This window comes from Artibeus jamaicensis, unplaced genomic scaffold (assembly GCF_021234435.1).
Source record: "Artibeus jamaicensis isolate MK-2021 breed Jamaican fruit bat unplaced genomic scaffold, CSHL_Jam_final contig_391, whole genome shotgun sequence".
NCBI classification, from domain to species: domain Eukaryota; kingdom Metazoa; phylum Chordata; class Mammalia; order Chiroptera; family Phyllostomidae; genus Artibeus; species Artibeus jamaicensis.
Window position 1 is genome coordinate 1,262,703 of NW_026521814.1, and position 15,553 is coordinate 1,278,255.

Genomic DNA, 15,553 nt, shown 5'->3' on the forward strand with positions numbered 1-15,553 from the left:
AGACACAAGCCGGGGTTCTTAACCTTGACGAATATTTTCCTCTTACCATTTATCACTCCTCCAACATTTTGTGTCAACAAATATTTATTAAGTCCCTACTTTTTGCAAGTTCTACATTTCTTTTCGATTCCTAGATTATTTTGACACACCCTATGCTTGTTTCTGGGAAACGGGGGAGTGTGATACCTGCTGACACCAAAAGGTGTGGTACAAGCTAACAACACTGAGATATTTAAGAAGGTTTGGGATCATTTCAGGATAAGATTCATCTGAGCATTTGAAAAGAAACCCAGCATGTTTGGAATGTTCACTTCATCTTTTGAAACAGACTCATCAATCTATTTTGGATATAAACATTGGCAAGTATCCTCCGTGAGGCATTATTAGCTAAGACAGGCTCCTTTTCCTTGAGGAGCTCATAGTTGAATTGGGGGAAATGGACAAGTAAATACAAGAAAAGAATCATAAGAGATACAATGGAGGTGGGTTGGGTGAGTCAGGAATCATAAATTAGGTACAGGGGAGGGAAAAGCTCTATGAAAAAGGGGGATTCTTGGGCTGTTTCAGAGGCAGAGGACTTCCACACAGTGAAGAGGCAAACAAAGCATGGTGGCAGAGAAAATCCGAAGCATAAAGATAAGAGGGATCATGTTTAAGAGCACGGCTTTGGAGTCTTGTAACCTGGATTCAAGTCTTGATGTAGACCGAATGTTTCTGCCTCCCTCCCCTAAATCACATGCTGAAATCCTAACCCCCAGTGGGATGATATTTGGAAGTGGGGCCTTTGGAAGGTGACTAGGTCATGGTGGAGCCCTCAGGAATGGGATTAGTTCCCTTAAAAAGAGAGTCTAGAAAGATACTTTGCCCCTTCTGCCATGTGAGGACACAGAGAGAAGATGGCCAACTACCATCCAGAAACAGGACCTCACTGGACACTAAATCTGCTGGCACCTTGATTTTGGACTTTTCAGCCTCCAGACTGTGGGAAATAAATATCTGTGGTTAAGCCACTCAGTGTGGTATTCTGCTACGGTAGCCCAAATGGACTAAGAGAAGTCTCTAAGGTATAACGGCAGACAAGTTTCTTTCTAAGCTTCAATTGTCTCTGTAGAAAAATGTCAAAAGGCCAACAAAAATCTCAGGTTCATGAGGGACTTAGCAAAGCTCCGGGAATTGTCAGCACTTGGTAGACCATGTTACTCTTTTTTTCTCTAGAGCATCAGGCAATAAGGGAAGATGCCAGGGGAACATCTGTACCAAGCTGTGTGGTACTTATTTATTAATGTAGTCACTCCTTTTTTGTAGCCACTTAGAAGTAATCATTACTTTTAAAAAGTAACTTAGAAGTAATAATTCATCTTTCTAGAAGCACTAACTCAGCCATCGAGAAGTTATGCAAAGAAAAGTAAGAAAAGAAAACTGCATAGCAGACCTCCAGGAAATGGAATAAAATTAGACTTCTTTTTGTTGTTGTTGTTCTGGAGAGGTATCTTGAGCACTAATTAGTCAACAAATTTATGTTGAGCGGAAGATTCCATTGGATACTCAGAGAAGCAAAATAGAAGGCATAGTTCTCTACTTTCGATAATCTTATAATTTAGTGCTTTGCAATAAATTTATGAAGAGAGTGTGGAAACGAAGTGATAGTGGGTAATGTTAGATAAAGTGACCCCAGCAAACTGGGACCTGAATTACTGTAAAGGGAGAGCCAGATGATGATTGGGGGAAGATTGTTACAGAAGAAAACAGTGTCAAATACTTTGGCCCTTAAAAAGAAGTAAAAGAAGCCTCTGGCTGGTGTAGCTCAATGGATTGAGCATGGGCCTGGGAAACAAACAACCGTGGTTCAATTCCCAGTCAGGGCATATGCCTGGGTTGCAAGCCAGTTCCCAGCAGGGGACACACGAGAGGCAACCATACACTGATATTTCTCTCCCTCTCTCCTTCTCTTCCCCTCTAAAGATACATAAATAAAATCTTTTTTAAAAAGAAAGAGATGAAAGAGATGTTTGATTAAAATAAAAAGTTGTGCATTTAAAGGTTCTTAACTTTGGATCCATGGCTCACCTGGGAACCCTTACATCTACCCATGCCTGGGCCACCCATGGCTATACTGGCTTAATTGATGTTGGGTAGGCTGCATGCATCTGTACTTTTAAAAACCTCCCCAGTTCATTGTAAGGGACACACTGGGGTGAGAAGCACTGGCCAGCCATGGTGAATGCAGAGAGAGTGGTTCAGGGGGCAGAATGGGGTCCTCTCACCCAGGCTTCTGAAGATGCTGTGTTAGAGTTTGAGGTTTATTCTGAGGGTGAGTTGAAGCCAATGACCATGAGGGCTTCGGCACAGGCATGGCGTAATCTAATTTAGGCATAATCTAATTTATCTCTTTGGATACTACCTGGAAAGCATGGATGGCAGGAGGAAGGGACAAAGTGAAAAGAGCAAAAGCAGTTACATACACATGTAAACTCCAGCGCCACAATGAACACAAATTACCGATGATCGTTGTCCAGCTAAGGCCCATCAGGGAAATATATCCATTACTGTGCATCAAATGGCACTTGTTGAACTTGGCTATATAGTAAATTGAGCTGGCATTTACTATTCCACTTTTAATGTCACAGTCTTTATATGTTAGCCTTTAACATGGATACCTGTTATTCAATGGCTCTCAACCCTGGTTGCCAATTAGAATAATCTACTATTTGAAAAAATAATAGTGATGCTGGTTTCACTTTAGAGACTTCAGTTTATTGATCTGAGGATTGGACTTGGACACTGAAAATTTTTTCAAGCTCAAGAAATTTTAAGCCATAGACAGCAGCAAGAACCACTGAATTAAACAAATAATAATCTATTAATTGGGAACAGATGTGCTAAAGTTGGCATAGGACTCTGATTTGCTCATAGTTGATAAATTTAGCAGAACACAGTCATCTAGTCTTCACGTCCAGGACATGGAGCCCAGCACAGTGAATCCAGGGTAAATATTAAGATTGGGAGTCTCCGTCCCAAAGTGGGAAACGAAATATGGGATGGTTTGCTTGGCCTGCGTACAGCAGCAGTGGTGTGTGAGATAAGGTATTTATACTAGTATTTATCATTTATTCTAGGAAAAAGCAGAGGTGGGGATCCCTAGCTTTGTATATTCTTTTCAATGCAGGGTATCTACAGGTTTTTACTTTTTCTTACATGTCTCAAAACTTCCTATTCTCGAACACTGTTGCCAAATCCACGAATAACTAAAAAGGTGCAGTTAAAGTTACTGGTGATTTGCAACCATCCTAAACCCGATGAGGGTGTGTGATTAAATGTAACCTTTCCCAAATGAGAATTCGACGCTGGGCTGGGTGACTGGAGGAAGCCAAGGAGCGGTTTGTACGCGATGGCTGGGAAGGGGGCTGTCTGAGTCACGCTACAAGCGTCTATTCTGAAGGATGAGAAGTTTAATTCTTTTCAAAGCAAATACTTACTGAGAGTTTTACTACATGTAAAATTGAGACAAAGAAAATAAGGGGTTATATTACTGGACGTACAAGTCAAACATGTAAATTTACTTTTAAATTATAAGTTCTATTTTATTATGTTTTAGTGTGTACATTGTAATATTACTTACACTTTTTAGTATTTGAAAACACTCAAATAAATTTCTTTTAAAACATTTGTTGGACTTTGATGAATGAGAATGTCCGTCTCTTTTTCTGATGCTGAATCAGTGAGTTTTTAGTGCCTGTTATATTATGAAGTGTCAATCTTAAATATCCATAGACTTCAAATCAGTTATAAAATCACACATTCACAGGCTTCTTTAAATGTCACAATAAGAAAATATTTCCTTTACCTTCACATAGTTGTATTCTAAGAGAACAAAATTTCCATCAGGAGATACTGAATAATCATTTATAGAGTGTTCAAATTTCTCCTGTTAATCAAGTAGAAAAAAAGAACAATTAGTTCCTTTTAGCTGCCATTACTGAGCACTTACTATATAGAGGGTATGCTTCTAGACATGTGGCCTGTGACTTGGGAGCTCACCATCTAGGAGAGATGGCACATCCCCCACACAAATGACCACGGCATAAGGTAGATGGTGATCAGGGTTAGAGAAACTGGGAGGAAAGTGTTCATTTTAACCAAGGAAAGACAGTTGTGAGGGAGGAGATCAGAAACAGAGAACTTTCTCAGTAGAGGGACAAGCATGAACTAAAAGGGTATGCATGTTGAGAGACCGTCTAAAGGCTAGGTGTAACCTAAATACAGTATAGGATATATCAAAGTATAAGCTGAGAAGATATAAAATTAGAAAAATAGATGAAATAACTTAAATATAAGCAGCAGAACCATGACTGTTTCTGCATATAGGTGTGACAGAATCTTATCTGCTTTTCCAAAGGCACTCTGGTGGCACAGTGACCGGGATGGGACGAGAGGAGTTGTATCAGCCCTGATGTGGGCAATGCAGTGGTCTGGTCTGTATTCAGGAGGCAGTTACACAAATTAGAATACTCACTATGACAAGATGAAACAAGGCCTTAAATCAGGACTCTACGGTGGAAGTGGAAATCTGAGAGACACTTGAAATTGCAGAGGATTTATTAAGTAGCTAAATACAGGGAAGGACGGAGGAATCAAAGGTATTGTGACTTGGAGGAGAGTCACAATACTTGGAGGTATTGTGACTATTTACCAAGATTGGGAACTCAGGAAGAAAATTAGGATGTTTTTGGTTTGTTAGGAGAGTGAAGGGGAAATAACTAGTTTAGTGTGGAATGGTCTATGGCTCATAGACCATTCATATGCAGAAGCAAACAAACAATTAGTAAGAAATAAAGATTTTTCAGGGGTGTCCAACCTGTGGTCCCTGGGCTGTATGCAGCTCAGGATGACTGTGAATGCAGCCCAACACAAAATCATAAATTTACTTAAAACACTGTGAGACTTTTTGTGTGTGTGACTACGTCTCACAATGCATTTAATGTGTGGCCCAAGACAGCTCTTCTTCCTCCGGTGTGGCATAGAGATGCCAAAAGATTGGACACCCCTGGTACATCTTGAGCAGAGGTTAGTGTTAAAAAAAAAAGTGTGTTCTGGAGAATTAAGGTTAGAAAGAGAGGCTGAGGCAGGATGTGGACATGTATGAAATTTACTTGAAGGAGAGCATGCAAAACGAGGGAGGAGGCCAGCAAATGAAGACCGAGCCCTGAGCACACTTACATTTAGGAGTGTGGGCAGAGGAGGAAGAATTGTCAAAGGAGACTAAAAAGTAGCCAAGGCAGGGAACATTCCAAAAAGGAGAGAAAGATCCACTGTCATGTGCTGCAGAGAGTCCAACAGGGTGAAACAGTAGTACTCAGGAATTAAAAGGTGTGGAAAAAGTCCCCGGAATTTCCTTAAAGGATGAATTAATTATGGGATGAAACATACAAATGTGCTGTTCTCCAACAAAACGGAGCTGTCTCCACGTTCGACATTGAATAGCAAAATATTGTTTTCTTGTTTGTAGAGATATTCATGGTCTAAAGAGAGAAAACGGCCAGATCAACATTTTGAATTGCTATTAAATATCTCCATAAGCTAAAAATTATGTGATTAAATTTAAGATTTAAGTTTGCACAAGTACTAAATAAGCACTTCTAAGTTTGAAAAATATTAAATGATGACTATTACACTCATTCCCTTTTCCATCACTTTGTCAAGGTTTCAATTCACATTTAACTTTTATACTACATAAACAAAGAAATAAGGTTTCTTTCTCACTGAAGTCCCTTTTCACCCCTAGGTAGAAAAAGACTCTCCCATATGGTTTAAAAAGCAAGGGTATCTTCTTGGTGCCATAAAAGGGACTCAGCTTAACTACAATGAACAAAAGCATAAAAATCCGCCTGCTCCCTTGCAAAAATCCTTACCTGAAACCCACCGCAGGCTGTAGGACTTCGTTCTAAAAGTGCTTTTTAAATAATCACTTAGAGTGTAGGTTCTGAGACCATCAGGTATAGCATCACCTGCGGGTTGATAAAAAAGAGACAAATGTTCAATAAGATGAAATAACTAAAGTTTTCCATAAAATGAACAAGTGGATCTTTACAATTCATATTGGTTACAACATACAGAAGTATACTCACAAAATGCAGAGCACATTTTGAAAGATTTCAAACTGTGGATGGAGTGAAAATGCATTAACTGTTAAAGCACATGTAAGCTACATCACATGTAAAGCACATGTAATATACATCAAAAATATATATTTTGATGTATATTAATGCTATAACAGTGACCTTGATTATGAAGGTCTAGATTGGTAGCATCCAATGAAAAAATAATGTTAGTACATTTTCTAGTTAGCAATATAAAAATATTTTAAGATGAAGTTAACTTCAATAGCACATTTTATTTAGCCCAATATATCAAAATATTTCAATGTGCAATCAATATTTAAATGTTATACTGAGATCTTTAACATTCTTTTTTAAATTATATTTTATTGATTATGCTATTACAGTTATCCCAGTTTTATCCCCTTAGTCCCCCTCTACTCTGCAACCCCCACTTCCTCAGGCAACCCCACACCATTGTTCATGTCCATGGGTCACAAATGTAAGTTCTTAAGCTACCCAATTTCCTATACTGTACCTTACATTACCATGGCTACTGTTTATGTTCTTATTGATGCCCTCATGTCTTCACCCACTTCCTCACATTCCCCTCCCATCTGGCAACCATCAAAACACCCTCCATATTCATGATTATGTCTCTGTCCTTTTTTTTTTGCTTAGTTTGTTGTTTAGATTCCATTGTTGATAGATATGTATTTATTGCTATTTTATTGTTCATAGTTTTGATCTTCTTTTTCTTAAATATGTCCCTTTAACATTTCATATAATAATGGTTTGATGATGATAAACTCCTTTATTTTTTTTCTTGTCTGGGAAGTTCTATATTGGCCCATCGATTCTACACAGTATCTTTGCTGGGTAGAGCAATCTTGGCTGTAGGTCCCTGCTTTTCATGACTTTGAATATTTCTTGCCAATCCCTTCTAGTCTACAAAGTTTCTTTTGTGAAATCAGCTGACAGTCTTATGGGAACTCCCTGTAGGTAACTAACTTCTTTTGCTGCTTGTAAGATTCTCTCTTTATCTTTCACTTTTGGCATTTTAATTTTAATGTGTCTTAGAGTGGGCCTCTTTGCATCTATCTTGTTTGAGACTCTCTGTGCTTCCTGGACTTGAATGTCTATTTCCTTCACCAAATCAGGAAAGTTTTCTTTCATTATTTTTTCAAATACCTTTCCAAATTCTTACTTTTCTCTTCTCCTCCTGTCACCCCTATGATGTGAATGTTGGAACACTTGAAGTTGTTACAAAGGCTCCTTACACTATCTTCATTTTTTTAGATCCTTTTTTCTTTTTATTATTCTGATTTCTTGCTTTTTGTTTCCTTATGTTCCAAATCATTGATTTGATTCTTGGCTTCATCCAGTCTATTATTGTTTCCCTGTAAATTGTTCTTTATTTCAATTAGTATATTCTTCATTTCTGACTGGATCTTTTTTATGCTCTTCAGGTCCTCACTAAGTTCCTTAAGCATCCTTATAACCAGTGTTTTGAACTCTGTATCTGATTGATTGTTTGTCTCCATTTGGTTTAGTTCTTTTCCTGAAGTTTTAATCTGTCCTTTTATTTGGGTCATATTTTTTTGTCTCTTCATTTTGGCAGCCTCCCTGTGTTTGTTTCTATGCATTAGGTAGAGCTGCTATGACTCAATTTTTAAAATTTTTTAATACTAAGTCTTTGAAATATTGTATGTATTTTACAATTACAGCATATACCAATTTGGCCAGGCACATTCCCAGTCCATAGCTACAAAGGCCACAGGGCCATTCTTGAGGCCCTGAGGTCTTTCCTCAAGCCCTCTCACACTGCACAGATCTTTAAGACATGCTGATTAGCCAATTCAGGGATCTTTGTTTCTATCATCGCTTTTTCTTAACTTGGTGGAAGTTTTCATGAAAACTTTCCCTTGGTTCTTGGACACCTCAGCTCTACTAATTCACTGACCATTATTTTTCCATCACCTACTTTGAGTGCTACAATATTTTTCTCCATTGATCCTAAGACAGAAATGCTTTGATACTCAGCCTTCAGTGTTCTACTCTTCTCTCTATATATTATTCCTTCCAGGGAACTCCAGAGAATGTGACTTCTGGAGTGTAAGGCATATTTTCCATTTAAATAAGTGACAAAATTTGCACTTATTACCATGCACCAAACACATTTTTTGTGCTGGGTTCAGTCTTCTTTGTGGAGTTGTCCAATGGTAGTCCTATACCTACCTTATCTAAAATAATTGTCTTCCTTCTAAAAGTAGTTTTACCTAGGGAGTTTGTGTGGTTTTATCTTTTACCAGTGACACAAATTCAAAATCTGAAAATCATTTTTGATGTCTCTTTCTCTTTCACCATTAACCCCATCCAAACAATCCTCCTGATTCTTTCTGTGAAATCTTTTCTCCAGGTGTCCCTGCCATCAGTTTGTCTACAATCCAATCCCTCCACTATACCAGTGGATTTTTCTAAAATCCCACTTTCATCCTGGTGAGCTCTTCAGTGATTCCCCAATGCCTTCGGGAAGATTCAAGCTCCTCAGCCTGGTATTTGTGCCCTCCACAACATTACATGTTACCCCCTTTCCAAACTCATTTCTACTCTTTGCTGCATGAACCTTCTTACCTAGTCACACTGGTCTGCCTCCTGAACCCAGTAGACCTTCTGAGGCTTTTTTGACTCTGTTCCTTGTCCTAATTCACTTTCCTGTGATGTTTTCAACTGCTTCCCTGGCTATGACAATCCTCCACCCCCCAATTTCTACTTCTTAAATGAAGACTTCAATTCTGCCTTCTCTGACTTTTGTTCCTATGCTACTCATTTGGCTCTCACAACAATGACTTGTGTTGATAACTGTTTTTCCATGCCTACAGCTACTGTGTCATCTACACAGCTAGGCCTTGTAAGGCCTTGTTTTTGTTTTTTCCATCAACCTTAACACCTAGCACAGTTCTATGCCATAGTAAGTACATATACACACAAAAGGTTTGGGGTTTCTGATTGACACAGGATATCTTCCAACAAGCATAGTAAAGATGATGTGATTCTTCCTTCTCAATCCTATATCCTCCACAGAGAATGAATCACTTAAAATCTTTTTCCAAATTCTCTCCTTCTTCCACATGCATTGAAACACACACTCACAAAATCAGGCACCATCATAACATTCCTACCACTGCAGTTTACTCTTTGGGGATTGTGAAGCTAGCAGTACTTCTCTTCCTAATTTTTTACAGCCTGTGGAAAGGTTATTCTTACAGGAATCCTCTTCTAAAATATGTTCTTAAGATTTTATTTCTTTGGATCTCATCACACAGTCCTAATTCTCCCTATAAAACCTTTAATTACAAGTAAATAAAATTGCTACACTTTACTCTGTTACTTCATTGGTTTGTTAAAGCCTAGCTTGTTAATTAAATAAAAGAGGCTTCAAAACAACTTTTTTTTTGGTCAAATCAAGCCTGCATTTTACCTCTGAAGGTTAGTAAGATATTAATGTTTGTGAGCAGAAATACACCAAATGGGTAAAACTAACCCTTGGATTTGTCCACATTCAAACAAGAGTAAAGTCTGTGCCACAAAAAACATTATTTGAAACTTATATTGGACTACATAATTGCAAATCTAGATTTGTTCACTAAATGCCCTCAGTTGTTTCTATTCATCCAATCATTTTTTCACACATAAAATATTTATAAAGTAAGTACTACTGAAATACTGTTGAGGATATATGAAGTCTGTCTGGAACACGTCCAGCCATTGTTAATATAATAAGAACAGTTTGTACAACATCGATGTAACCTGGCAGCCAAGGAGAGTGGACTGGGATGCACTTGTGTGAACAATGATGACTTCACTGTACTAGTAAGTGGGGGCAGTAAACACTGTTGCGTGAGCATGTGTACTATGTGGCTGTCACATTCAAAATGACTGAGCGAGTAGAGCAATGAATCTGTATCAAGTTTTGTGTTAAGCTTGAACATTCCTCCACAGAAGCTATTCAGATAATTCAGAAGGCCACAGCTATGGGCAACTGGTGATTGGCAGCTTCATCATGACAACATGCCTGCTCATGCATCATGTCTTGTGCAGAGTTTTTTGTGAAACATCAAATTAGCCAGGTGACTTAGCACCCCAATTACCTAAATCTGCTGTCCTGTGACTTCTGGCTTTTCCCAAAACTAAAATCACCTTTGAAAGGTTAGAGATTTCAGACCATCAGTGAGATTCAGGAATCAATGAGAGACAGGGCAGCTGATGGCAACTGGGAGAACTGTGTGAGGTCCCAAGGTGCCTACTTTGAAGGCGACTTAGGTATCATTGCCCTATGTACAATGTTTCTTGTATCTTTTTCAACAAATGTTTCTATTTTTTATATAACATGGCTGGATACCTTCTGGACAGAACTTGTGTATCCTGATATCAAGAGATACTGATCTTAAATATACATATAACACATTCCAAATTAGTACAAATCAAGATATAAATAGTTATAGACACTCACACTTCCAATATTATAAAGCTAGACCTGTAAATGTCTATGTATACCTGTACACAGAGTCTGACTCACTTTTATATATATATATATATATATAATCTACTGCAATGGGCCGAATGTTTGTGACCCCCAAAATTCATGCTTGAAATCTTAACCCCAATGTGCTGGTTTTAGGAGGTGGGGCATTTGGGAGGTGGGGCATTTGGGAGGTGCTTAGGTCATGAGGGTGGAGCCCCATGAATGGGATCAGGGCCCTTATAAAAGAGACTCCACCCGGAGAGGACACAGGAAACAGGCCCTTACCAGACACCAGACATTGAATTTGTGAGTGCCTTAGACTATCCCACCACCAGAACTGTGAGAAATAAATGTTTTTGTTTAAGTCACCCAGACTACGGTAATGTTATAGCAGCCTGAACTGAGACATATAGCAAATAGACATATCACCACAGAACATCTATCACAGACTTGATTTTGTAAGAAGAGAATGAACTGAATATCTCTAATAGATCACATACAGTGTATTTACCCATGTTCTCCAGAATAATACAATTACGCCTGGAATATTAAATTGATTGAGATAAAATTCCCAGTGATATTACTTGCTGCCTAGAGCGCTGCTCTTCACATTCATAATGCGCCTCCCACTGAGCACTTGCCTGCCCTCCTCAGCCATGGCTGGGCTCCTTTTCCGATTATGCCCTAGCCTTTCTGAACCCATCCTCTGTACCAAGCTCAGTCTCCTTTCCTTTCATAATGGGCCCAGTGTGATTTTGATCTGTCTGCTGATGTTCCGGATATCAACATTGATGCCACACTCTTGCTTTGGCCCAAGACACCCATGACAGGCTCAGGCCGCCCTTGTCTTGTGTTAGGTTCACTTGGTTCTTTTGACAACCCTGCAAGTCAGCTTCCATATTCTGGCTACCCAGTGCAGAACAACATTGCTAAATTGGAGCAAGTAGAGCAACAAATGTTCCTTGTTTTTTGCCTTGCTATTTGATAAGCAGTGCACATTGGAAGACACTTTTGAAACATCTAGCTAAGCGAGTTCTGTGAGATGTAAGTGCCAAGTCCAGGTTTTGACCTTTAGCAAGTTCATAGTTTGCTGCCAAGTTACAACCTATTCTGTCAAACACTTAGAGGACACACTCGTGTCTCTCCTTCCTGTCTACTTGCTCACTCACAGGGTACTGCTGTGGCAACAGATGAAGGTCTTTGGCTGCTTGTGTGATTTTCCTGGTGGGCCTGGGACATGTCGTTCACTTGACTTATCAGTTCAAAGCACTGTGCTAGCCAAGTAGAGCAGTTAATCATATGTTCCCCATCAGCATACATAGAAACTCTTAGATTCATGTCTTCCTCAATTTAAAAATCAAAAAAAGGTTAACAGTTTTATGCTTTACTTCTTTGATGAGAGCAACTATTAGGTTGAACCATATTAAAATGCCATTTTTGCAGTTGAAAATGGTAAAATAGCTTTTAAAATGGTTAAACCTACAAATAAATTCTCATAAAAATGTGTGATTTTTTTTCATTTAAAAAATTTATTATTGAGTTTAGGGAGAGAGAGAAATATATATAGTTCCACTCATTAATGCATTCATTGGTCGATTCTTGCATGTGCCCTGCCTGGAGAAGCCTTGGCATATCAGGATAATGACCAACTGACCAACTTGACCTCCCCAGCCAGGGCAAAGTATATGTAACTTAATGAATCCTTGCTATAGGATCCAAATCATTTCTGAGCATAAGTAATTCCACAATGGTAAGATCCAAGTACAAGGGTAGTAGTATAGGTCCATAGAATCTTCCTGCTTTGATCAATTGTTCATTTAGGGCTACAGAATATTTTAAATATTTTTATACTCACTACTAATAAACTTCTTTGTTTGTATCAAGCTATGATATATAATATCTCTAGTTTACAAAGATAAACTGCTTTAGTAAATAAATGGCTAATAAAATGCAACTAAAATAAAATGTGCTCTATCAGTTCATAAACTCATAAAGCTGTTAAACATGGGAAAAAGTTAATCTGGTTATAAAGTTCTTGTGTTTCATATGGTAATCAGTTAACATTTTGCATTGATACTAGGGAAATAAAATGGGTGTTACTTTAGAATTTGATGTAGCAAACTAGCAGCCTTGACATAGGGACAGAGGAAGAAAAATCAAAAAGGGGAAAGGAGAAATTGACTAGAAGGCCCCTAATGGCCCGTGTTACCCAGCAGCCTATGCAGGCTACTACCCATCTATATTGATTCAACAAATACCAGTGAAGGGTTTGACATTGGACAGCCTAGAATTGAATGAGCCCAGGTCTAATTCTCCCTCTGGAGCCTTGGGAAAATCACTGAGTCTTTCATAACCTCACTTTTTAAATCTATAAAAAGAGAATAATAGCCTTACCTAGCCCATAGGGATTTGCCATGATTAAACGAGATAACATATGTAAAGTGCTGAGCTCAGGACTTAAAATTCAGAAAACCCTCCAGGTATGTCTCACTATGTGCTGGGCATTCGTGATACAAAGATGAATAGGAGACTCTCTCCCCTGGAGGACCTAGCAGTGGTGCTGAAGTTAGGAATTTCACTGTGCTAAAATAATAGCCATTTAGTTTCACCATGTTCATATCCCAAGTGATCCTAATAAGAGCATCACAATAAGAAAATATCCAGGATAAGTACAATCTAATCATTTTGTTAGGTGCTAATGAACACTACTTTCTCTCTTCAACATGGCAACACCATCCATAGCATCCATAGTGGGAGTCAGCTGCATGGAAGGAAAACGTTGCAGTTGGTTGACTTAGAGAATTTGTGAAGAGTGATGTTCTTCTGATTACCACATGCAAGCAGCATTAGCATATAATCACAATAATCAGATTTGCCTTCTCAATAAGACAAAAATCAAGATACATCAAGTGGCCTCTGAAAAATGCATTGCCAGTGCATTTTTCTACAATGGGAGCTTGTAGAATGTGGGATGGCACACTTTTTAGCATTTACTCTGAGATCAGAGTATCAGATGACCAAACTTTTGTTAAGGACATTATTAATGCATTTTCAGAAGTCTACTCTGAAAAGCCAACCAGATGGTACAATGCACATTTCTCAGAATTAACAATTTAGAAAAAAGAAAACAATTTAATGGGGAGGGTTGTCTGTCATGACTCTAGCCTCACCTCCTCCTCCTCTCTTTTCACTCTACTCCATCCACAGTGGCCTTTTGCTGTTCCACAGATACACTGGACCTATTGTTGCCTCAGAGACTTTGACCTTGCTGTACCCTCCATCTGTAATGTTCTTTTCTTCAGATATGCCCAAGGCTTGCTACTCCCTTGCCTTCCTCAGGTCTTTATTTAAAGTAGTCTTTCTTCCCTGGACTAATGCTTGCAACTCCCTGCCCTCCCCAACCCCCAACACCACCACTAGGTTACACTGCCAGAATCATTCTGCCTTCACCCCTGCAAAGAGTCGGGAGATTCAGCATATACAGGAAGCCTGCACTAAACAGGATGTCGGGGCTGCTGTATTCTTTTATGAAATGGAAATTGTTTTATAATTTTTTTCTGATTACTGTCACTCCCTCTTCCCTTGCTAGGACTCTTCTGGGAGTAAACAAGACCAGTACAAGAGTGGCCAAACAATATTTACAAGGTTTTTATGTCCTACAATGTTGACGGACATTAAGCCAGTATAATGAAAAAGAGTTGAAAGATGGAAACTTCTGAACTATACAGATAAATGGCCCAGAAACTTGTGACATGTGCAACTATTTTAGCAAAGGTCTGGTTTCTCCTGAACACTATTTCAAAGTAGTTGTAAGACATCAGTAGAAGGTGTCACAGCACAAGCTACTCAGAGTGACTGCTTTGTGTTAGGAAGAAACCTGATTAGAGAACTTCAGCATGTGAGGAGCTTGGAAGCTCTAATATAGAATCATTTAAGAACTTTCCAGAAAGATTTACAGGCATAATCAATGACCAAGTGTGCCAAGTGTGTGTCTTCCGTGATTCAAGAAAATAATGATCATTGGGAAACAAAACTGAGACAGAAATGGCCCATTCCAGGCAAAACTTTCAAGAGTGTGAGACAAGTGTTATTACGGTACCTGCCTCTGGGATGTTAAAATAATTAAAAGTTAAAAATATACAAAGAATAATAATTACAAATGCTTATAGAGTTCTTCCAGTATGCTGGGCTGTTCTAGGCACCGTACTCTTAATAATTTATTTTATCCCCATTGTACAGGTGAGGGAACTGAGTACAGATAGAATGAACAATAACTGGACTCAAGTCTCTTGACTAAGCACTGTGAGCACCAAGCCACATCTGAATTAAGCACTGTGGCCCCAAAGCTGTGGTGATAACCATTCTTCTAAATAACCTAAGTACCTGGGAGAGTGACTACACATGGTAAATGCTATATTGGCAGTTTTTGTGAATTGGAATAGATGAATTAGACTTTATGAAAGTGTTTGAATTCAAAGTTTGAAACTAATGTCGATAGGCAGGTTGGTAGTAACATCTGGACTTCAGTCATTTGATGGGTTACATTGGAACACCATTTCTCCTAGTGCTTCTAAGTCAATGGGAAACCGATGCTTTCTGAAAACCTTCTCTCTGGACTGTTCCTAAGGATGGCAACTCTGACTTCCTGGAAAGGAAGTTGTACCACCCTCGTTCTCTCTTCCCTGGTATATCCAGTAACTTCCATCATCTTTTAAAAAAACTCATAAGCCTGGCTGGTATAGCTCAGTAGATGAAGCATGGGCTGCAAACCAAAGGGTTGCTGATTCCATTCCCAGTCAGCGTACATGCCTGGGTTGCAAGCCAGGTCCCCAGTGGAGGCCACGTGAGAGGCAACCACACATTGATGTTTCTCTCCCTCTATTTCTTCCTTCCTTCCTCTCTCTCTAAAAACAAATAAATAAAATCTTCTAAA

General features: G+C 38.8%; 1 protein-coding gene across 1 annotated transcript in view; it reads right to left on the bottom strand.

The window, feature by feature from the left end:
* The window catches only part of DPP4 (dipeptidyl peptidase 4), an 83,384-nt gene that overhangs the window by 54,168 nt on the left and 13,663 nt on the right, over positions 1-15,553 (bottom strand). Inside the window, exons 3-5 of the mRNA XM_053665143.1 lie at positions 5,910-6,005; positions 5,428-5,519; positions 3,845-3,925 (exon numbers count right to left, since the gene is read on the bottom strand). Coding sequence (XP_053521118.1) covers positions 3,845-3,925; positions 5,428-5,519; positions 5,910-6,005 — 269 coding nt within the window. The remainder of the gene's footprint in view (positions 1-3,844; positions 3,926-5,427; positions 5,520-5,909; positions 6,006-15,553) is intronic.